The 24,455-nt window shown below is 36.6% G+C and overlaps 1 protein-coding gene across 1 annotated transcript in view; it reads right to left on the reverse strand.

Moving 5' to 3' along the window:
- The window catches only part of OTOGL (otogelin like), a 99,367-nt gene that overhangs the window by 58,521 nt on the left and 16,391 nt on the right, over positions 1-24,455 (reverse strand). Inside the window, exons 11-24 of the mRNA XM_087874316.1 lie at positions 24,046-24,171; positions 23,496-23,604; positions 22,637-22,683; positions 20,044-20,189; positions 18,702-18,828; positions 16,171-16,348; positions 13,798-13,922; positions 13,201-13,410; positions 12,365-12,530; positions 10,984-11,058; positions 9,453-9,505; positions 8,276-8,438; positions 7,014-7,121; positions 1,996-2,134 (exon numbers count right to left, since the gene is read on the reverse strand). Coding sequence (XP_087730442.1) covers positions 1,996-2,134; positions 7,014-7,121; positions 8,276-8,438; positions 9,453-9,505; positions 10,984-11,058; positions 12,365-12,530; positions 13,201-13,410; positions 13,798-13,922; positions 16,171-16,348; positions 18,702-18,828; positions 20,044-20,189; positions 22,637-22,683; positions 23,496-23,604; positions 24,046-24,171 — 1,772 coding nt within the window. The remainder of the gene's footprint in view (positions 1-1,995; positions 2,135-7,013; positions 7,122-8,275; positions 8,439-9,452; positions 9,506-10,983; positions 11,059-12,364; positions 12,531-13,200; positions 13,411-13,797; positions 13,923-16,170; positions 16,349-18,701; positions 18,829-20,043; positions 20,190-22,636; positions 22,684-23,495; positions 23,605-24,045; positions 24,172-24,455) is intronic.

Here is a 24,455-nt window from a genome sequence, read left to right on the forward strand (position 1 = left end):
TACTTGGCCATATATGATTCATATAGAATAGATGATCCTGCTACCTCTCTTTGCCTGGAATTTGCTTTGCCAAATCTATCCCATGAAAATGCAGTTTGTTATAGTCTGAGAATACCTGGCTTAGACTACAGTCTATGAATTTTTTATAAAGCCAAGAAATCCTTCAACAGTTGCATATGGTCCAAATACTAAGAACAAATTAGTTATTTATTTGTAATACCTGATAGTTCTTTCTTTTTTTTTTTCAAAAATGCAACATTTGCAAAGGCTTTTAGAGAGGTGAGAACTGCCCCTGTCTAAAAAATAAAAAAGCTAATTCTAATAGCATCATTCCACACAGACAGTATTTTCATCGCTTGTGTCATCTTGCTCATTAGATAAAAGAGTTGCAGGCAATGGGGCACTTATCATTTTTTTTTATGAATGCCAACTTCTTCCCTGAACTTTAGAACCCCCGAAGCCCCAAGGAGGTTGCTTACATGCAAATCATATAACTGGGAAATAATGAATTTGCTTTCTAAGCATTGCTAGCCATACTTCAGAAAGACAAATAGATATATATTGCATGCCTCCACTACACATCATTAACTTTGCTGGTGGAGTTGCTGCTTTCCATATGTTTAGACTCTGCGAACTGAATAGGCATTTGGCAAATGTGACAAATTGTGACAAAATGGGTGTCACAATGTTATAATGTAAACCCTTTATGCTTGTGTGCCAACATTTGAGGCAATTATCATTTAGGCAATGTCACAACATTGTGATGAATATTTTATCATTTGTTCTCTCTCCTTCTTCCTACAGATAATTCTGACTGCTTGGAGAGCCTATTTTATGCCATGGAAAAGGTGACACTTTTGGAGTTCTCTTTAGTTAGAAATTTTGCACACCTAAAAGAGAAATGTGAAAGCTATGTAGCAATGTGTTTTCTTTAAATGTTGGCTAACCAGTTAAAACTGGTTTAATTTTCAATTGTCTGTGCATACTAAAGTTTCAGTGATAAAACCTGATAAAGATCGTTTAGTTAAACAAAAACTAAATGGTGCCTGTTATTATGATGGTGTATAGCTTTATTATTATTTTTAATTTAATTTAATTTGATCAATTAAATTTAAAGTGATTTGCTGTGGATATTTTATGTTTGGTTATTACCAGGAACAATTGAGATATACAGTATATCTGTATACAAGAATAAATAAATAAAAACTGGAAAAAATAAAAATAGAATGCAAAAATATTCAGCTTTGACCATGCATATATAAACAAAATAAACAGATATATTCTTATATTTCTTTTATGCTTCTATTGATAAAATAAATTAATTTTATGTATCAGATTAAGATCTGCTGTTGTGAAAATTGATTGTTAGTGCTCACTATGATAAGTGCTCTAGTAGCAACTTCCAAACAATCAACACCTTGCCTTCATGAAAGAGGCAGAAAAAGCACAAGCACAAAATGTACAAAATCTTGCTGGCTTATTTTGCCTATAAACAAGTAGGCATTTGGAAGTAGAGTACTCGCTAGAATTTTTGTATTATCACCTTTCTGCTAATTTATTTTCCTCATCAAAACTTGTTTGAAGAATTAATCATTCCAATCCAGCTAGCTGTAAAAGTCTGACAATTACTAAGAAACATAGAAAGTAAAGCAAGTTCTGGCTTAAAATTGATGCTTGGTACTTTATGAGTATCAAGTATTCATTAAAAAAAAATAAGGAACAGCATCCTGGTTGCTGTTGGTTGATCTGGTTTCATTAGAAATCTGTGATATGGCAACTGAAAATGTTATTTTATTGACAGGAAGAAATGATCATATTAAATACATAAAGCAGGAAAAAGAGAAGAACCTAAAATGTATGCGTGGAAAGGCTTGTGCTGATACTATTTTGTAATTTGAAGTAAACAGGGTAAACTCCATCCACATAGCTGTTGAAAGCACTGTATGCAGAATTTATTACTCTTCATGCAAAAGGGCAAAACAAAAGTCTTCTTACCTTTATCAAATAAATTTGACAGTCACTCAGATAGTCATATTCTAGTCCATCAAAAGTATAATAATGCCGATCTCCATAGACTGTACATACAGCAGGACAAGGATAGTATGTGCAATTAAATATCCCACGTCGGCAAATACTGTGGGGTGAGGGGAAGAATCAAGATTTCTTATTAAAAATATATATACACTCTTTTCTCATGAAACATAAAATAGCAAGAGTCCAAATATATTTATATCACTTAGCACTAGCACTTAGACTTATACACCGCTCCAAAGTGCTTTACAGCTCTTTCTGAGCAGTCTGGGTCCTCATTTTACCAAGCTGGAAAGGATGGAAGGCTGAGTCAACCTTGAGCCAGTCAAGATTGTAGTCCTGGCTGTGGGCAGAGTTAGACTGCAATACTGCATTCTAACCACTGTGGCACCATGACTCCATTTATATCCTATACATGTGTGAATTCTATATTAATATAATATTTTATATCTAATTTCTAATTATCTCCAATAGACTTGTAGATCCTGAGGATGTGGATAGGCTGACTGAAGACTCTTGCCCTTCTTTGCTAGCTCAAATTCAAGGTAATCAACACCTCATTCACTGCATCTTTGTGTGCTTAAAAGAGACAGTTATAAGAGATTTTTTTTAATTGAAAAAGGTTTCCTTTAACTCATAAAATCCTTTTAATTATATGATAATCTCACATATTCCATTTCTGGCTAAGGTAATTGAGTAAATGGTAGCTTCATTGGTTCAGATGCATTTGGATTAAAATGTTTTATACAGCACTGGTTACCAGTTGCTTATATGAGCCAATTTAAGATGTGTTAACCTTTAAAGCCCTAAAAGGTCAGCAAAATTGGGGCCATTCTAGTCTTCGGAGGGAGAATACTCCATAAGGTGGGTGCTATAGTAGAAATACACACATATACACACACAGTTCATGCTATTAGTGTTAGAATAAACAGAAGACAATGAATTAAATAAATATGCCACAAAGCAATTTCTTGCTGCATCAAGGTTTCCTTAAAGCATCCATCACAGTCCCTAGATCTCCTCTTGCCAGTAATTTCCAATGTAAACTCCATCATTAATTAAATATTTTTCAGCCTGAGATGCAACATTTGATATGTTCTTGTACTGAATATCTGCCATTTGCATGTTCATGATGCAGTTTGGTGAGATCCTTTTGGCAGTTCTCATATACATTCATATTTTAATTTAATTTTGATGTTTCTAGCAACGTGGTTATTTATGAAGTTAAAAAAAACTTCAATACTAAGACAAACATTTGGAACTCCACAATTTATATTTCTGCATTGTAATAATTATTGAGATATTCCTAGATAGATTGATTAAGACTCATCATGTTATATGATGGACTTTAAAAAAACCTGACTTTCTTCTTCATCCATTAATCTACACTGCTCAAAAAAATAAAGGGAACACAAGCAGAAGACATCCGAGATCTGAATGAATGAAATAGCCTTATTAAATACTTTGTTCGTTACATACAGTAGTTTTGTGTTCCCTTTAGTTGTTTGAGCAGTGTATAAACTACTGTAGGTAAAGAACAAAGTATTTAATAAGGCTATTTCATTCATTCAGATCTCGGATGTCTTCTGCTTGTGTTCCCTTTATTTTTTTGAGCAGTATATATTTTAAATGTTTTATTTAAAAAAAATTACTATTAACTTTTTGTTTTGTTTTGTTGTTGTAAAATGAGGGAAAAGAAAGGGTAGAAGAGCAACCCCAAATGTAATCAAAGTGCCTTATCTTTATGTCAGCGGTTCTCAACCTGGGGGTCGCGACCCCTTTGGGGGTCGAACGGCCATTTCACAGGGGTCGCCAAAGCCCTCTCTTGCCCCCCCCCACGCCTTCACTCACCCTCACCCTCTGCCTCTGTTGGATCGCCGTTCGCCGTTCGCTTACCCCGCCCACTCCCAATCTATTGCTGCCTCCGGAGTCCCAGCTGATGGCTAGAGGGAAACAAACCAGTGGTGGGATTCTGCCGATTCTAGGTGGTTTGGCCGAATTGTTTGTTAAATTGCTGGCTCGCCCCGCCCCTTGCCAATAAATAGTGGGGGTGGGGCGAGGGGTGGGCGAGCCAGTAATTTAACAAAGGGTTCGGTGCTTTTTGCAATTTATTGGCCTCGCAGCACACTGAACTGTTTGTTAAATTGCTGGCTCATCCGCCCCTCGCCTTGTCCCGCCTCCCACCCATGAGGCGTCAGCCTACCCAATTGTGGCTCTTTTACAACCTGTGGACTTCAACTCCCGCCTAGCCCATTCTGGGGAATTGTGGAGAATTCTGGGAGTTGAAGTCCACAAGTCTTAAAGCTGCCAAGGTGGGAGACATCTGCTGTTACACTGTAGAATCCTTTCAAGCATGAAGATGGCCAAGTATCCTCCTTGAGAGACAACAGTTGAACATCAGTAGGGCTGTTAGAGGGCAGGGCTACATTTGGAAATTTTTGCATTTTTGCAGGTGGTGCAATACGATCTGGTGTCTGCAATGGAGAGCAAAATCCGGCTTCTTCTCTCCGCTGTAAGTTCGGCATCAGGATTCCACCTTGGTATATTTGCAGCACAAGGCAGCCCTCCTCTCCTGCCGCTTGGGACTCAGAGCGGTATACAGCGTCTGGTTCGGGGATCAGCCGGATTTTGCTCTCCATTGCTCTCTCAGCCCCCTGCAAGCTCTCATCTCTCGAGGAGCGCTCCCTGAAGTGGTGCGGGAGACTTTGGTTGGGTTTCTCGAGAGATGAGAGCTTGCAGGGGGCCAAGAGAACAATGGAGAGCAAAATCCAGCTGCTCCCCGAACCAGATGCTATTTACCACTCCGAGTTGGCAGGAAATGAGGGCTGCCTTGCGCCGCAAATATACCAAGGCGAATCCTGATGCTGCACTTACAGCAGAGAGAAGAAGCTGGATTTTGCTCTCCATTGCAGACACCAGATCTGTCCCCTGCAAGAGAATGAAAGAGAGAAAGTGGGGGAGAGTGGGGGAGAGAGAGGGAAAGAGAAAGGGGGGGGAAGAGAGAAAGAGAATGAGAGAAAGAGGGGGGAGAGAGAGAGAGAAAGAGTGGGGGAGAGAGAGAAGGGGGAGAGAGAAAGAGAATGAGAGAAATGGGGGAGAGAGAAAGAGAAAAAGAGTGGGGGAGAGAGAGAAGGGGGAGAGAAAGAGAGAATGAGAGAGAGAGTGGAGGAGAGAAGGGGGAGAGAGAGAATGAAAGAGAGAGAGAGTGGGGGAGAGAGAGAGAGAGAGAAAGAGGGGGGAGAGAAAGAGAGAATGAGAGAGGGGGAAGAGAGAGAGAAAGGGGGGAGAGTGCCTGAAGGACCCTATCCCGTCACTGGGAGTCCAGGTGCTTCAGCAAGTGGCGCACTGGATTCATATTAGTGGTCTGCGAAATTTAAAATTATGAACTTGGTGGTCCCTGAGGTCCAAAAGGTTGGGGACCCCTGCTCTGGAGGATTTAAGTAGCTTAACTGTGCTTGCTTGTCAATACCAGAATTACAGAGTTGGAAGGGACCTTTGGAGGTTTCTAGTCCAGAGATCTCCAACCTTGGCAACTTTCTTTGCCTGGGCCTGATGCTTCCTGAGAGGCAGGGGGTCTCTCCGAATGGGACCCCCTCCCCAAAAGGCTGGCCCCAAAGCCCTAGCTCAGAGGTCTTCAAACTTGGCAGCTTTAAGACTTGTGGACTTCAACTCCCAGAATTCTCTAGCCAGCAGAGCTGGCTGGGGAATTCTGGGAGTTGAAGTCTGCCAGGCTTAAAATTGCCAAGGTTGGAGATCTCTGGACTAGAAGATAAATGATGGCATAAATGATGACCGGTCAAAAGTGCGAGGACCTGTCAGAAATTACTTTTTTCAGCCCTCTGGATAGTCCCTATGTGCATATGGACTACTCAGAGGGCTGAAAAAGTTATTTTGGACCGGTCCTCGCACTTTTGACCAGTCCTTGAACTTACGACTGTCCTCACATTTCACGTTTTGCACCCTATCTTGTCACCATGGTGAAGAGAAATAGTGGTGAAATGATTGACACGGTTGTTAAGAATGCCACAATGGGCATAAATGTGAGGATGGTCATAAGCGTGAGGACTGGTCAAAAATGCAAGGACCTGTCAGAAATCACTTTTTTCAGCCCTCTGGGTAGTCTTTTTGTGCACATGGACTACTCAGAGGGCTGAAAAAGTTATTTTTGACTGGTCCTCGCACTTTTGACCAGTCCTCGAATTTATGACTGTCCTCACATTTTATGTTTTTTGCCCTATCTTATCACCATGGTGAAGAGAAACAGTTGTGAAATGAGTGACATGGTTGTTAAGAATGCTGCACGGGCATAAATGAGAGGATGGTCATAAGTGTGAGGCCCAGTCAAAAGTGTGAGATCTATCAGAAATGACTTTTTTCAGCCCTCTGAGTAGTCCCTATACACATAGCCATGGCCACCCAGTCACATGACCAGCTAATCACGCCTACCCAGTCACATGACCTCCAAGCCACACCCACAAAACAAGCCACGCCCACAGAACCGATAGTAAAAAAATTTAGAACCCACTCCTGGTTGGGGGTCACCACAAAATGAGGAACTGTATTAATGGGTTGCGGCATTAGGAAGGTTGAGAACCACTGCTTTATGCTTTCTTTAGAAAAAATATGTATATGTATGATCAACTATGGATAAGAGAATGTATATTTACAATATATGTATAAGAATTTTTTTTTAATTCCAAAAAAAAGTTTTGAAGGTGAAGTAAGACTCTTGTGCATTTACTACTTGGATATGCCCGCTGATTGATTGTTTCACTCATTGATTGATTGATTGAGTTTTCTACCAATTTTTTCTGGAGTAATTTTCTGAGTTGCCAAGGTAACCCATCAATGTATAACCCTAATTAGGGTCATCAGTCATTGTTAAATTATTTTAAATCATTACACAATCAAAGAACACATGCATGGCCATGTCACAGCCTATGTAGTACTGAAGTTAATTAAAGTATGATAATCACACTTACCATGTATAACAAGGGGTAGCTATCACTTCACCTGACATATACTCCCAATCCTTCCACATGCATGGACAACTATCAGGCACATAACATTTTCCTTTATGTTCGGCCATCCTTTGAAATAGTAAAAGCATAAATTTGAAAAAAAAAATAACTATCCATATACTGTATATTTGTAATCTTTTTTATATAGAAATTGCAGATATAAATTCTGTTCTAGTTGACTCAATGGTCAAAAAGTAGAGCAGAGATAGCTTTTGAGTTCTATAGAAATCACTATTGGGTCACATGGTAAATATATTTTGAAACAGAAAAACAAGAAAGTTGAACTTGGAATCTTTACACATAGCTTTATGGTGAAATGGACAAACAGATCTTCAATCAGGCTGCAGCTTTGGTTTCTTCAGGCTTCCCCTAGAACTCTCAGAAAGAGTACTTTTGTTGTGATCTAGGCTTACTGAGTCATTACAAGACACAATTAGTCCCTAATAAACCTATTTTATTGTAACAGCTGAGAATTACGTTCATTCCCAGCTGAGACCCAATTAGTCGCAAAACAAGTCCTTTGGAAGAAGTCCTTTGGGATAATCACCAAACTTTATCTTTTTTGACACCCTGCCAAAGGCCTTATTTGGCAAAGCCCCACGAAGTTCAGAAACAAACAAGAGACGCCTACTGGAAACAGAGTTAACAACGCTGCTTTTCTGCAAAAGGCCCAAGTGCCTTTGTTTCTCTTTTAAGCCTTATGGGAGGGGCCAATCATCTCCTGGCGTTACTCCTGAGTAGTCCATTTTGCTTTAGCTGCTCTTGCCTTCTGGCAGCTCTGTACATGTGTGCACTAGGAACAGGCTCCTCCTGTTCCTCTGCCGTCTGACTCTGGAGGCTCCGGAGTCTGTGCATCACTCCCAGATGGCCCTGGCCCCATCTCTGCCTCCGACGCAAGCCTTCGTCCGGGCCTTTCCCAGACTCCAGGACTGGCCTATATTCCTCCCCAGCCTTCTCACTGTCCTACTCTGCTGCCAGCTCCACAGGCTGCTGGCGGACCACAAACAACTTTTTATTGAAAATGGGTTTATCCATTTGATAAGCTGTAGGCTTATCTATTAAATTTCTTGCCTAAAAGAAAGCCTATAGTACTGCTGTAAAATCTCTGTGCGTTCAGAGTAGTTGGGAATAATTAAAAATAATACAATAGTCAGAGAAACATATATTCATCTGATCTTTGAATACATTTGCTGTATCCCACAGTGACTTTTGGTATCACTTACCCAGGGGGACAGATGCAACCATTCAAACATGGTGGAGAAGGTGTACAGGTAAAGTTCATAGCAATATTTATACATGTTAGTTCACAGTTTATTCCAGCTGATGGCAAGCCAGGTATATGAGATTGGCAGTCATAGTAGATCTTTCCATCAGGACATGAGTGCACTATGGATATGAAATGCAAATGATATATAATAAATTTACATTTATATTTCCCATTATTTAAACTTAGTGCTTAGGTTTGCTGTCTAACACTGTACATTTTCAGTAATATGCCCTAACTGAATATCCTTCTAACATCATATATAATAGTAATTTTTAAAAGATTAAGCATTCTTCAAATTGAGTTCAATTCTTCATGGACACATTTGTGATTTATCTATGATTTTTTCTGCCCCAATTTCCTAGCTAGCCTGTAGCCTTGGATTTCTCTAAAGGCTCCTACCCAAGTACTAATCAGCCCCGACATTTTTTTAGCTTCTAAAACTAGATAAGGGTCAGCCAGAGCTACAGCCCTTTTCTTAAATTGTAGGTGGCTAATGTTTCTTCTGTGGGGTGTGGTGGCTCAGTGGCTAAAAAGCTGAGCTTGTCGATTGAAAGGTTGGCAGTTCAGCGGTTCGAATCCCTAGTGCCGTGTAATGGGGTTAGCTCCTGTTACTTGTCCCAGCTTCTGCCAACCTAGCAGTTCAAAATCACGTAAAAAATGCAAGTAGAAAAATAGGGACCACCTTTGGTGGGAAGGTAACAGCGTTCCGTGCGCCTTTGGCATTTAGTCATGCCAGCCACATGACCACAGAGATCTTCAGACAGCGCTGGCTTTTCAGCTTTGAAACAGAGATGAACACCGCCCCCTAGAGTCGGGAACGACTAGCACATATGTGCGAGGGGAACCTTTACCTTTACCTTTAATGTTTTTTCTATTTAAGGGCAGATAGAAAGATAAAGATAAAGATACAAAGATAAAGATAGAAAGATTAAAGATGTTTAAGGGCAGATAGATAGATAAGGCTGAAAATAATGGCTTACAAAGAGCTATGCAGAAAAAGATTTGGTAAGCACAGTTAGATATATGGGTACAAATTTTAATCCCTTCTTTTGACATTGAACATAATTTCTGCAAGTAAGAAAAAAGAAAGACATACTTGGTAATTGTTATTCTAAATGAGTCAAGAAAGTTACCTGCTGGGACAGCTGGTGCTTCATTGCATTTCATTGTTCCGTTTAGACATTGGCTAGTCAAAGAAATTTTTTTTAAAAAGTTTAATAAGGAAAGCATTTTCCTGATGTCATTATTTAAACTTCTTATTACATCAGATTATTATGCTAATATTTATATTATTAACACAACTGCTGGAATTGGCAGTCACTCATGAAGATATTGCCTCAACTTCCCCCAAAGTTCCATCAGAGTTTTCCAGTTTTCTAAAGCATACAGGTCTGCTTGCAAAGTATAAAAAAGAAATTTCATACTAATTTAATTAAAGGCTTCCAAAGTTCTATTATTGTCAGGCAAGAAAGACCAGATCCATACATGAAGGTCCAATTAAATGGATTTATTGCTAAACAGCCTATGCACAGAAATCCTGTCAACTAACAGTTAGCGCCTCCTTGGAGCTACCGTAAATAAGGATCCATAGAATTCAAGAGGGATGGACTTTGTCTGCTTATGGCTACATAGGGATTCTAGGTTAATCTCTCTTTTAACTCCACCTCCAGGTTCTAGCATTCTTTCCCCTACATCTATGTTATTTAATTCCTTAGCTTTACATACCTAGTAATGATGCATGTAATTCAATTATCCATTGGACTTAAACATTTAAAGAAAAAACACAAAAACTACCAAGTGAATTGGACCCATAACCACTCTGAAGAAGGGCTAGATTTTTCCATATACTTTGTTTATCTGTCAGGACAAATGTATTGTATTCTGAAGATAAATCGATGGCTACCTACTGTATTTCTCAGTTATATTAAAATCTTACATCTGAATTGGGATCTACTCTGATGGTAGATTTAAGAGCACATAGACTAAATTGGCAGTAAAATCCCCAACCGTAATAGCTCAAAACAGCTGATTATGATGACAAAAGCCAAGGCCAATATTATAGCTCATAAAGTATACATGCCCTTTATGGAGTCTAGCTCATCTTTTTATTTTTAATGGATGTCCCACCATTTGCACCCTAAGGAGTATTGATAAATTTAATTATATATATATATATGGATGACTTTTAAAGCACAATGGGTAAATTTTATCACAACCAACTCTTTCTTTAAGTTGCAAAATCTAGAAGGGCATCCTATAAATCATATTCCTAAGTGAATTCATTTGTAAAGTATAATAAAAGGTTAAGTGGTTTGATATATAAAAATAAGTTTACATTTCCATGGAAACATAAACAAACAGTTTTTCCTGTACTTGGCACAATAGTAAAATAAGTTTACTTGGCATATTGGATAGTAATCATACAGAAGTGGTTAAATGGTTAAGAAAGATGCATCCAGATGGCAAAATACGTCAGTTTTTATTCTTCCATAATAGTTCACAGTTTTACTATCATACTAAGTAAGAAAAAGCAGGAAATTATTTAAGAAAACATGCTAAATTTATATAAAATTAAAACAGGCCTATATCTAACTCAAAAATTAAATGTAGAAAAAGTCAATCTACAAATTCAGTCAAAATGAAATTCTTCGTATCAAAACTTACCATGATCCCGATGGTGTGGGCAAAATTTCTCCAGGCTGAAAACTTCTGCCTTTATAATAACATCGACAGCTAGGCCTAATTTTTAAACAATATATTTTATTTGTTTATTATTATCTTGCCTTTCTTACTTTATGAATAACTCAAGACAACGAATACACTTAATACTCCTTCATCCTCTTATTCCCTCCCAAAAAAACCAATCTTGTAAAGTGGGTTGGTTGAGAGAGAATCACTGGCCCAAAGTCACCCAGCCAGCTTTCTCGTTTAAGGTGTGCTTCCCACTTTTTTCTCTTCATTATCCAAAACTGCTTATCAGAAAATTCTCTCCATGTAATGTAGGTAAAAAAACTTTAAGTCAGTTTAAATCTCACTGTTGTGATTGGATAGTGGGTTTGTTTGGTGTTATCCCCCAAAACCTCACTTTTACTCAATTTTGAATAATTTACTCATGTTTGGGAAGCTCTGGCTTAGGTTCTGAGATCAACTTAGGTTAGATAGGTGCTGCCACCTGCTGAGGCAAATTCTAATAGGAGTGTATTTTAAGAACCCAAAAACAGCCATCTTAGTCCAGTTTCTTACAGTTGACCAACCAGATACCTTTGAGATAGATGACCCCCCCAAAAAAAATCTGGGGGTAACTTTAATACTTCAAGACAGATCTCAACAGTTCTGTCCTCCAAGAATTTATTCAATTTTCTCTAAAGCAATCCAAATTATTGTCTACCATCATGATTTGGTGATAATGAATCACACAGGTTAATTATATGCTGAATGAAAAACTGCATCCTTTTGTTCCTAAATTTAGTTATCAGCATTATTGGATGACTTGATTCTGCTTTGTGAGTTGGAGAGAAACATTTGCCTGACCATAGCACTAGCACTAGCAATAGGACTTAGACTTATATACTGGCTTAACAGTGCTTTACAGCCCTCTCTAAGCGGTTTACAGAGTCAGCATATTGACCCCAACAATCTGGCTCCTCATTTTATTGACCTCAGAAGGATGGACAACTGAGGCAACCTTGAGCAGGTGAGAATTCAACTGCTGGTAGTCAGCTGGCAGTCAGCAGAATTAGTCTGCAATACTGCATTCTAATTATTGTGCCACCATTGCTGTTTTTCCTCAGTTGTCTTTTCTCTAAACTATGGAAGTCTCAAATGTTCTAACCTTTTCTGATAGAGAAAATGTTTGAGGCGCCTGATCATGTTGGTTGCATTCTTTTGCATTTTTAATCCTAACCCCGACTCTTTTTCCAAATGTGGCAATTAAGCAGACACGTGATGCTAAACCTCATTGTTTCTTCCTCTTAAACACAGAGTCACAATAGCATGGCTTTGTGCTAGTTTAAAAATGCATTTAAGTAAATTTGCTATAGCTTACATTGGCACGCAAAAATTAATAGATTCTTCAAAGTATTTTCCTTCAGGGCAGTTACAGCCTTCAGCGCAGTCATTATCACAAGCATCCACAAGAGAAAGGGAAGAACAGGAGTGCTCACAGAAGGAGGAACATGGGTGATACAGCATTCCACTTCTGCATACTAATGCTATGGAGATACATCAAATTGCAGGAATATCAGAAATTCTATACAAAATATAGCACAAAATCTTCTCTCTCTCTTTCTCAATTAAGCCTACTCTAAGTTAGAACAGAATGTTCTCCAGGCACTTCACTTGACAAATTGATTACATATAATAGGTGGCAGACAAACACAGGTACTCAAAGCAACATTTAGCAGCATGGTGGCAGAGGGGAAGCATTTAATCACAAATACATGCCAGGCAGCTTTTCTCCCATGGGGTCTCCGAGAAAATCCTAATTTCAAATTAGAAATATAAATCATCAGCCGATGCTGCATTTTAAATCACCTAATTTGAAACACATGCACACTCACTCCCATTCTCAGTACACCAACACCAATGTACATTTTGCATGGGGATAGACATGTAGATGTTATTCTATTGTTTTCTATTGTTTTATGTATTCATTAGGTAATAGGAAGCTAAAAGTGTCAGAATTTTTTCTTCTGTAGAGGTACAGTAAGTTGGGTTAAAGCTATCTTAAATTAGCTACTTTTTACTATACACAGATAGCCTCATACATTTTGAATATCTACTTAGTTACATAATACTAGCTTCATATTATAGATGATCAAGAAATAAAGGAATTCAGATCAGATCATATCTGGTTGCTATTCTCTTTTCTGTTTTACTTACCACAGTATGAAACATGAGATCTGAAATCTATAGTAATCCCATGTTTGCTGCAAATATAAGCATAGTGGGCAAATGCATTGCACAAGCAACTTCTCCCACATTTACAAGCATCAAAGCGACATAGCTGATAATATAAATCTGGACTGATGTATATGTGACATGGAGCAAAGAGTTCTTGATTGATGAGATCACACTGGGATGCATATGCAACTATGAAAAATTGACATTACCATGTTTATTAGTTAGAAATCCAAAAGTAAATAGTAAAACAAAAAATATGTAATAATAGATACTACTGTAAAACTAGATACTGATCAAAATGTAATATATCTCAATATATCAACATAGTCCCATTCCACTGACCTAAATGGGACTAAACCATAGTAAAACATCTTCAATGGCTATTTAAAGTAATGAGTAAACAAATAGACAGTGTTGCCTTTACTAAAAATATTAAACAAAGATTAAAAGAATAGTTTGATGTTTTAAAACATCAGAAAGTAGGGAACAACTCAGACACCAAACAAGAGTTGTAATCTAGTAATGCAAGTATGATAAAATTTAGATTAAAAATCTCCAAATAAATGAAAAGTGTACCATTTTGTTGATTAACGTTGCAAGGATCAACTACAGGAATGTTGACAGGCATGTGACATGCTGATGAAATCTTCCATGCATTAGCATGAAGTTGTGGGGTTCCTTCAATCATTCCTGATGGGGAACTAAGGGAAAAAATGAGAATGATTAAACAAAAGAATCAAGCTATCCAGAAAAATATGCTTAATACTAGAATATTCTGTTGTCTTCTGAGATATGCCCATATAGAAAAGTTCTGTGCTAACATGATGGTTGTATAGATTGATTGATTGATTTGACTTCATATTAGTACCAAGAGGGGACCATGCTGTCCAGAACTTCAGCTGAACATTTCCAGTTGCACTGTGCTACATATGTACATATATACATATATTGACCTTGCCAATTTCTCAGTCTATATTTTCAACTATTGTATATTAGCACAGCAATTATAAAAATGCCATCTTCTTAGGACTCCATGTATTGAGTCAGTGTGTGTGTGTGTCTGTGTGTCTTATAGAGATGATAGTTAAATAATAGATGAATGGATGGATGGATGGATGGATGGATGGATGGATGGATACTATTTCAGTTCTGTGCCCAGAGCATCAGGTAAATCTATGATTTAAAATATATAGATTAACAGAGTTGGAAGGGACCTTGGAGGTCTTCTAGTCCTCTTGCCCAGGCAGGAAACCCTACACCACTTCAGACAAATGATTATCCAACATCTTCTTAAAAATTTTCAGTGTTGAAGCATTCACAACTTCTGCAGACAAGTTGTTCCACTTTTTGTCTTCCAGATCTTAGAAATCTTCTCACAATGGCCTAGCAACAGGAAGGACAATCAAGAGCACCATTCCCTTACAACTAGTTATCTGGGGGATAATATTCTTTGATGCTAACATATCTCCTGAATTTCACATGTCACCTCATCTCCCCTCTCCTGAGTTGATGCAAAACCCAACCTACATGGCCACATGTCTGTGAGGGAAAGAAACTCCTCTGCCCTATCTAGATTTCAGAAAGACAAGCCACATTTGCCTTCTTTCCCATTTAAATCAATGGCTCCAAAGTAGCAATAATGATAGCTTATTTTGAGACTAATTCTATAGCCCTTTAGTACAATTTTATGTATCCATCTGAGAGAACACTGGCAAAGATTCTTTGTCATCCAGGCAGACTTTCCTGGAAGTTGAGCCATGGCAACTGGACTTCTTTTCTTTTTCAGTCTGAAATGTTTTGCTGCTTATCCAAATAGCTACTTGGATAAGCAGCAAAATGTTTCAAACCAAAACAGAAAAGTTGCCTTGGTAGTACAGTGGTCTAAAGCACCCTGTTATTAAGACCAGCTGCCTGCAATTACTGCAGGTTCGAATCTCGCCAGGCTCAAGGTTGACTCAGCCTTCCATCCTTTCTAACGTAGGTAAATTGAGGACCCAGTTGTGGGGGCAATAAGCTGACTTTGTATAAAATATACAAAAGGATGAAGGCTATTGCATAGCACATTGTAAGCCGCCCTGAGTCTCCGGAGAAGGGCGGCATATAAATCAAATAAAAAAAAAAAAGTCTGCCTGGATGACAAAGAATCTTCATCACCATCTTCAAGAACACTTTGTATTTAGAAGGCTACATAAACATCCTCTGCCCTTTAAAACTTCAATAATATAATCACATATATGGTACGGTATGGAAGATCCTGTTAAACACAACTCCTAAAAAAAACCTCTGTCCATAACAATGATAATTCACGACGACTTATAAGAAATGAACAAATAAGTAAAAATAAAAATTGAAAACTACTCTTAAGGGTGTAACGAAAGAAACAAGACAGCTACTTGTGTCCAAGTTTATAATGCTTCCATTTCTATTTTTTCCCAAGTACATTTTGTTGACCATTAGCTTAAGTCAAAGGTTGGTAAAAAGAGTACCTAGAGTCGTTTTTAATTGCTATAATCTACTGATAACTTCAGAATGCTAGTGAAAAAGAGAACATCTAATTCCTTCCCTGCTTATTTGTAGTTTGTGTTTAAACTTATAAGTTTCCATGCCAACTGCAGTTTCCTTTGATCCATTAAATATTTGTTGAATTGTGCTGCTGGCTTTTGTCTGAGGCTGTTATTTTTGCTCTCCTTTAAAATGGCTTTAATCTGTTCTATCTGATAACATTTTTATTGCCTTTTGTAATTTTAGATATGTTTATTTTTTTTTCTTTACTTTATATCTACAGTCAGGTTATTTTTATAAATGAAATATGAAAGCATCTGTCAAAATAAGGCTCCTTTGAATTTTAAAAAATGGGTTTTGGTTTTTTTTGTAACAAGGTGCAGCATGCATTTTATATTTTAACCAGTGCAAATGACCAGAATTATTCACTTGTAAATCCAAACTCACAGAAAATCGTCTCTCAGATTTCCATTATAAGTTCCACAGAGACCCATAGTTCTGCTCTTCCACTCAGCTCTGAGTTGAATATACACTCTTTTTCCATCTTTAGCAAACTGGATTTTTAAACCAAATTTAGTTTTTAGCTGCACAAACAATGAAGACAGGTTCTGTACTTCTATGTATCCTGAATATAACAGAAAAAGAATTAAATTCTGTATGCATACATAGATTCATACCATTACACTATTCTTTTTGAGAATAAGCAATAATACAGGTAGTCCTTGACTTTCAACCATTTGTTCAGTGATCGTTTGAAATTACAAAGATTTTGAAAAAAGGGGCTTATAATTGGTACTTGAACTTATGACTGTCTCAGTATTCCCCACAGTAACATGATCAGAATTCAGGTGCTTGGCAACTGGCATGTATTCCCAGGACCACATGATTGCCATTTGCTGCTTTCCTAGCTAGCTCTGACAAGCAGAGTAAACGGAGAAGCCAGATTTACTTAACATTCATGTAATTCACTTAACAACCACAGCAACATAGGTCATAAGCAGTAGTCCCGCCTGGGCTACTGCAATGCTCTCTACATGGGGCTCCCCTTGAGGACCACCCAGAGGCTCCAGCTGGTCCAGAATGCGGCTGCGTGGGTGGTTATGGGAGTGACGCTCCCATGAGACCCCCCTCCTGCGCGAGCTGCACTGGCTCCCGGTGGTCTTCCGGGTGCGCTTCAAGGTTTTGGTTACCACCTTTAGAGCGCTCCATGGCTTAGGACCGGGGTATTTACGAGACCGCCTTCTGCCACCAGTAGCCTCTCACCAGTACGCTCCCATAGAGAGGGGCTCCTCAGGGTGCCATCAGCCAAACAATGTCAACTGGCGGGAGAGCCTTCTCTGTGGGGGCACCCGCCATCTGGAATGAGCTCCCCCCGGAGATACGGAGGATCCTGGACCTGCGTGCTTTCCGCCGTGCCATCAAAACATTTCTTTTCCAGCAGGCCGGCCTGGCCTAACCTCTCTTTTAAACTTTTTAAAAAAAATTTAAATTCTTCAATTTTAAATTTGTCTTATGAATTTGGGGTGTTTTAAATTTCGTTTTCTGGGCCAATTATTTAATTGTATTTTAATGGTTTTTTTAACATTTGTATTATATGTATTTTATTTGGCTGTTCACCGCCCTGAGTCCTTCGGGAGTAGGGCAGTATACAAATTAAATAAATAATAATAATAATAATAATAATAATAATAATAATAATAATAATAATAATAAGAAGAAGAAGAAGAAGAAGAAGAAGAAGAAGAAGAAGAAGAAGAAGAAGAAGAAGAAGAAGAAGAAGAAGAAGATTGGGCATGATAATGTTGATCTAATATCCTTTCATGAAAATATGTTCAGGACCATATTGCAGGAAACAGCTGCATTCATTAGAGAATCCTCCTGAAATCCTCTGTCTTCACACCATGCTTGGACTAATGGCTTGGTAGTTCCTTCTAGGGAAGGCCCCACCTGGCATTTACCCTTATTCCTAATGTTTAAGAAAGATAGAGCTATCACAGTCTTTCTGTTTATTAAAAAGCCATGAAGGATTAAAAAATGGAAATAATTTCAATAGTGTAAACTCCTCATCATGTAACAAAGAAACATGGTATTTAGAAAAGTCATCCGTTCCTCAATCTTTTTGGGGATAAGAGAACCAATCTCATAAAACATTTAAAAAATAAAGTATGTTAAAAATAGCTAAAATGTAAAATCTATCTTTAACTTCAAAAATAAAAATGCAAACTGTGAATGTTAAAGAAGATGAATTACACAGAGCTGCCTAGCCCATTAAAAAGAAAAAACAAAGTTGGTAAGCTGAAATTGCATCTGAAAGAAAATGCAGATCCTCCAGGCAGATCATGCAGTTTTGCTAAAATGAAATGCCATCTGCCCTTAAGTCTCCATAAATAGACAAGACTGTGTTACAAATTAATATTATTTATTAGGAGAAGATTTGGCAAAGGAAAATATATTGTCTGGAATACAACCTGAAGTACAAAATGGTAGTTAAAATGTATGCAATTCCCCAATTTATAGAGAGGGAGAAAGAAAATGAGACTTAGCAAAGACAAAGGATAGAAATAAAATTTTAGACTTGCCCAATTCTATCTAAACATTTTAGCTGTTTTAATTTGAATAACAATTTTCCAAAGAAAAAGTTCCTCTACTTCATTTATCCAGACTCCTGAAAATTCCCAAGTTTACTGAGAACAAAAGTGTGAGAACAAAAAAGCTGTGAGAACAAAGGTGCTTTTTTCCAAATGTGGTCCACAGGCTCAATAATATTCTGCTTTTTATTTTAAAACAATGGGGCTTGTTTGATTTCCAGCAAAAGGGGAAGAGGACTCTGTATTTTGCCCAATGCAGCCTGGCAGAAGGGGCTGGTGGCAAACTAGATGTTAATATATTTATTTCTCAGAAACAGCTTAATACAGTACATTAAAAGGAATTTAGGCACATAAAGATAATTAACTAATGAATAATAAATGGTATCTTACCGTTTAGGGTGAATCCCTGGCTGAAGGGACCATACTGTACTTCACCACCCCGGATGAGAGTCACTTGCTTGCTTATGTCATCTTCAAAAATTAGCGTCAAAGATTGAATGCAGTCATAATCAATGCTCTGTATGAACCAAAGGAAGAGGAGGGCTGAGTCTTATGGGAAAAGGAACATATAGAGCAAATGTTGTTAATCTGTATTAGATTCCATTTTTATCAATATTCCATTTTTATTTTACTTTTCTCCCCACCCCCACCCCAAAATTTATTCTTACTACATTTTTGTAAACTAGATTAATCTTGAAGTGCCTTTAAGATTGTAATGTATATGAACCAACCTAGCTGGGAATATTGAACAGTATAAGATCATACTTAAAAAGTGATAGCTAACAGTTATGCTGGTGTGAGACTTATGGTGGTCTAGAGTTCCCCAGGCCTCAGAGTTTGGAAAAGTTGATCTAGGTGACAGAGAGTGACATGATGATTTTCAAGACAAAATTGTGAATTAAATGCTAGTGTAAAGCACTAGTATAAGAGTTTAAAGACCTTTTGATATGATTAAAAGAAAGTTCAGTTTAGAATTATAAAGAAAAGTATATTTATTACTTAAAACAAAAAGTCACTTCATGAAAACGTACGTTGCAAATCACAGATGCAAAATGTAACTAATAAAGATAAAATGTACTTAATAAAGATAAATAAAACAAACAACTAAAACAATTGAAACTATTGAAACATAACCAGTATTAATTAAAAAGCATCCCAGCTAACTTTTTCTCCCTCTTGAAATGCAATAACTTCAGTTACTCAACTAAAATAATTTTAAAATAATTCAAGTATTTCATCGCATTCAGCGTATCCCAGATTTAACCAACCATCATTTTAAATGCTTGATAAAATATTTTTATATACTTTGAGCTTCCAGATCTATTGTTCCAAGAAAAGAGCACATAAAATATCAAATAAATATCTCAGCCAGCTTCAAAATGCTCTTATCTGGTTGGCAATATACCAAGCTGTTCAGACCTGTCACCAAGAGCATTTATCTGTCTAACACACCTGGTCAGACTGTAACCAAATATGTAGATGCTTGTGTAATCATGCGTGAATGAAAAACCCTGTGGATTTAATCACAGTAAAAGGCACAATTGCTTTTACAAAGCCAGTGCTTACAGTTGAAACAAAATCCAGGTTCAGATCATACAAGACACTCAATATCATGAAAAATACTGATTTTTTTTTATTGCTAATCTTCTTAAGTAATTTATTGGCTTTCTCTGAATTAGATATATAGGAATTTATTAATCAACACAAAATGTTAATTAAACTGTTAACTTACCTGTCCACAGGGACTTTTCTGTAAAGTGAGTGTGAATTTGTCTTTCCCGGTGCCTTTTACCAAAATATACTGACAGCTCCCAAGAAAGGTATAATGGCGACCATCAAAAGTTGTGAAATGGGATTCACCAACAATTGAACATTCAGCTTAAAGTAAAGATTGATCAATACAAAAAGTATATTATTTTTTATTTTTATTTATTTGATTTCAGTTTTCTTTGACTCCAACCAACTCTGAGAGCAACATAACTAAAAGAATAACATAAACTAAAGGGCAACATTACAACTTAATAGCTACATAAAAACTAATAAAAAGAAATTAAATAAGAATTAATCCAAAAAGAATTACATAATCTTGAACCGCAAACCAGGGATGATCTCACCCAGTGATTTTATGTAGATGTTGAATATTTGTATTCAGTTTCTAATATCTGTATTGCATAGAACCAAAGCAAATATAAAGTGCCTTCATTGCCACAATGTATTGCTCTTCTAACCTTCATTATACAATGTGCATTTTCTTTTGTTTTCTTAACATTATTTAATATGACTAAGTAAAGCTATTCCAGGACATGCCATAAGGTAAAGTTCAAGAGAATTTCAAAAGTAATTTGCAATTCAGAGCTCATAGAAGTTCATTGTTAAAGATAATGTCCCTTTGAGTTGAACAGTCCTTTAAGCAGGGGTGAAATTCAGTAAGTTCTAACAGGTTCTGGAGAACCAGTAGCGGAAATTTTGAGTAGTTCGGAGAACTGGCAAATACCACTTCTGGCTGGATTTTGCAGTATCCTTCCCCTGCCACGCCCACCAAGCAACACCCACAGAACTGGTAGGGAAAAATTTTGAATTTCACCCTGCCTTTAAATCTCCTGGTGGTTTCATGGAGAGGTCCTTATAAGAAAAGGGTTTTAACAAATCAGAATTGTTTTTACATTGACTTCTCCTGTAATGTTAGTTCGAGTTCCTTGTCCAGGCTACATCTGGGGATTTCCAGATGATCTCTTGTCTGAGTACTAACCAGAAGTGATCCTGCTTATATTTTCAAGGTCACCCAAGGAGATATTTCATCTTAAACATCTTTCAAGGTCTTCCATGCAGTCAAGTAGTTATAGATTGCAATTAGAAAAATAAATGTACTTTTGCTTATTTATGCAGCTACAAGTAGACCTCAACTTACCATCATTCATTTAATGATGGTTCAAAGTTACAATGGCCTCAAAAAAGTTATTTATAACCTCTCTTCAAAATTAAAACCACTGTACAGAGCCTGGAGTCACATGAGTGTAATTCAAATGCTTGGCAACTGGACAGCATTTACAACCTGTGGCAACATCCTGTGGTCACATGATCATGGTTTGTGACCTACCCAGCTGGTTTCCAACAAACAATATTAATTGGGGAAACTGGATCTGCTTAACAACTGTGTGATTCATTTAATGTCTGTGGTAAAAAATATTGTAAAATGAGGTTGGATCCAATGATGATTCATTGAATGATCACATTGTTTAGCAGCCAAAATTCTAGTCTCAAGAAAATTATGGACATAAATTGAGGACTAACTGCACTTTGCTTCTTTCTTTGTACTAGCTAGTATCTGGATTTTCAGTTTCAGATATTGAGATTACTACACTCAAAACAAAAATTTATGAATTAGGCTTGATTGATTCATAATTCTACTTTCCTTCTAGGATGATATGGGATTATATAATTATATAATTATAATTCTATATAATATCCTATTCCATTCACTAAAGTAATCCGAAAGAATTTCCTGCTTTGAATAGATTTGGCCTGGTTTAGCTGATTTTACTAAATCTGTTCCAGTTTTTTTTTTTTTTTCATTACTGATCAATTGGTAAAACTTTCCTTGTTTGATTTCAAAATTAATCCTTTTGGACAAGTTTTTAATGATGGACAATATTAATTCATTTATGATATTTTATGTTTTAAATTGATTTTGCAGTTTACCTTCTCAGGTGTTTTTGGTACATAAAGGTATATACATATACAAACATATTTAAGATTTCAGGTTAATTAAAAAAAAAAATAAACAAGCTATACCTAAACTGAAATATAATCAACAGAGCCAGCCACTGCTCAAAGATTAAAACATTATTCACAATAAACATGAAGGAATCAGTGGAGTCTGGTATGTTGTTACATGGAAATGTTTATCATGCTTTCTATATTGATTTGAATAATAATACTATTATACTAGGATGCATTGTAATCAAATCATATAACAGCTTACTTTTTTTCTGAAAAAGTACTTTAGTTACATTTTGTAGCTAAAATATCTTATTTTTGAAGTAAGGAAATTTAAGGATTTAGACAACTGAATTGAATTCTGAGTCAATGTGCCATTTATATATTTATTGTGACTGTATGTGCTGTTCAATAGTTAACAACATTCAATCTCAAGATTACCATCATTAAAACTAATAGCATAATGTTTTCAAATCATTGACTTGCACTATGGAGGATGCAAGCTCAACATGTACATTTTAGCTAGAATTCAACATCTCTCTCTCACACACACATACACACACACACACATATATACACACACAATTATCTATATAAGAAAAAATTACCTGGGCAATCATGTTCAGTGCAGTTCCAAGCACCACCCATACAAATGCTAAAATTTAAAATAAGAAATTAAAAATATATTTGGGGATAAGATTGAGCACTGAAATTTGTACATAACACAAACCTATATAATACCCCTTTTGTTATATAGTACATAAAAGTAACTATAAAAGAAGGAGTTAATATCCTTTTGTTGTTATTTTTTCACACACAGAACCGACCAGGCTAGGTGGGTTCACTTTGTCTCCTAGTACTTGAGTAATCAGTGCAGAATGGGATCTGCATGCTTTAATTCCGAGAAGACAAATCTATGAGCAATCCTGGAAGCAGTTCCCTCTTTGATCCTCATCTGAGATATGTATGTTCATCAAGAACACCAGCCAATTCCTTCTTGGCTGCCACTATATATTGCCAACCCTCATTCAATCAGTTCAGTTGCTATGATATGATATGAGTCGCTAGCTGAAGGGTAGAAACTGGAGTCATCTGATAATCTTTTGTCTGACTAGCCTACCTGGTTGCAACTTTAATGTGGGTACTAAAGCTATAAAGTGTAATGTGATAGGATGGATCCACAGTAATTAAAAAGGAATTATATTGTACAAAATGGGTGAAGGAGTGAAGCTCACCATAAGCTGGTGCTGGAACTCAGCCCAGTTTAGAGGTCTACATGTTCACCTGTAACCAGGTGGCAAAGGAGCCGATAAGAATGATTCATCCCTTGGTGTGCTTAAGGTTTCTTCTACCACCAGGTCAACCTTTTATTTATGTCAAACTCAATAAAGTTGTGTCTGATTTTAGCGGAAACTGTGGGGCTTCATAAAACAGAGCAACAATTGACAAGACACACAAATTACATACCAGTTACTACATTCTTGTTCAATTGTTGAACCTACAGGGAAAGCTGTCCCATGATAAACACATGGGCAATCTGATGCAGAAATACAAGTTCCATTGTCCATTATAAGGCCTGGTTTGTAAAAATAAAAAGGTAGTAAAAATATAAAGCGATCACAATATGTAAGATAGTTCTTATTAAATATGTACAAAGTATGCCTCAGAGTGAAGTTAAAATAATTATGTAATGGATTACTCAATCTGCATCTGATACTGTCAGTGGATATTTCTTTAAATCTAAATGAGATGAACTAGTGACCTTACTAATAATACAATAATCTCTTGCAGAGACTGATTGAAAGAGAAGGTCTGGAAATTTAAACTAAGAAAAGAATATAATGGTCTATATTTTAGTTCATTTCTTATTTATTAGCAATGTTTTAAGGACAATCACATTTAATAAAAATTTAATTCCTTAAAAGTTATGGAAAATTCTAAAGATGCAAGACAAATAGTTCTTTAATAGACAGAAACTTTATTATTAAAATAATTCAGCTGATAAAAGTTCACTTACCATCTGGGCAATAGCATCCATCTAAGCAATGGAGGTTACTACCTAGACAGTCTTTCTCAAAAGTACAGGTTGGTGGACAACAACTAATACAATCCCGATGGATAAAAGTATCTTCACAATTGTCAGCTAAAATAATAAGTTAGGCAAGAATGATTACACTGCAGTATACTTCACTTTAATGAGAAAAAATATGTATTATTTTCTCTTTAAAATGTTGAAAATGAGAATAAAGGACCTATATATTAATTCTTGGTAAGATGAATATTAAGATGGAGAAATGTACATTTTATAATTAAAAATAATGGTGCACAAAAAGTAAATCATTCCGAGACTTATTATGACTAGTTATATAAAACTATTTTAAAAAATTTAAATGCTGTTGACTTTATATAGCCTATTTAACATGATCC

The sequence above is a fragment of the Pantherophis guttatus genome, chromosome 7 (genome assembly GCF_059756535.1).
Source record: "Pantherophis guttatus breed Tessera chromosome 7, ASM5975653v1, whole genome shotgun sequence".
Taxonomy (NCBI): Eukaryota; Metazoa; Chordata; class Lepidosauria; order Squamata; family Colubridae; genus Pantherophis; species Pantherophis guttatus.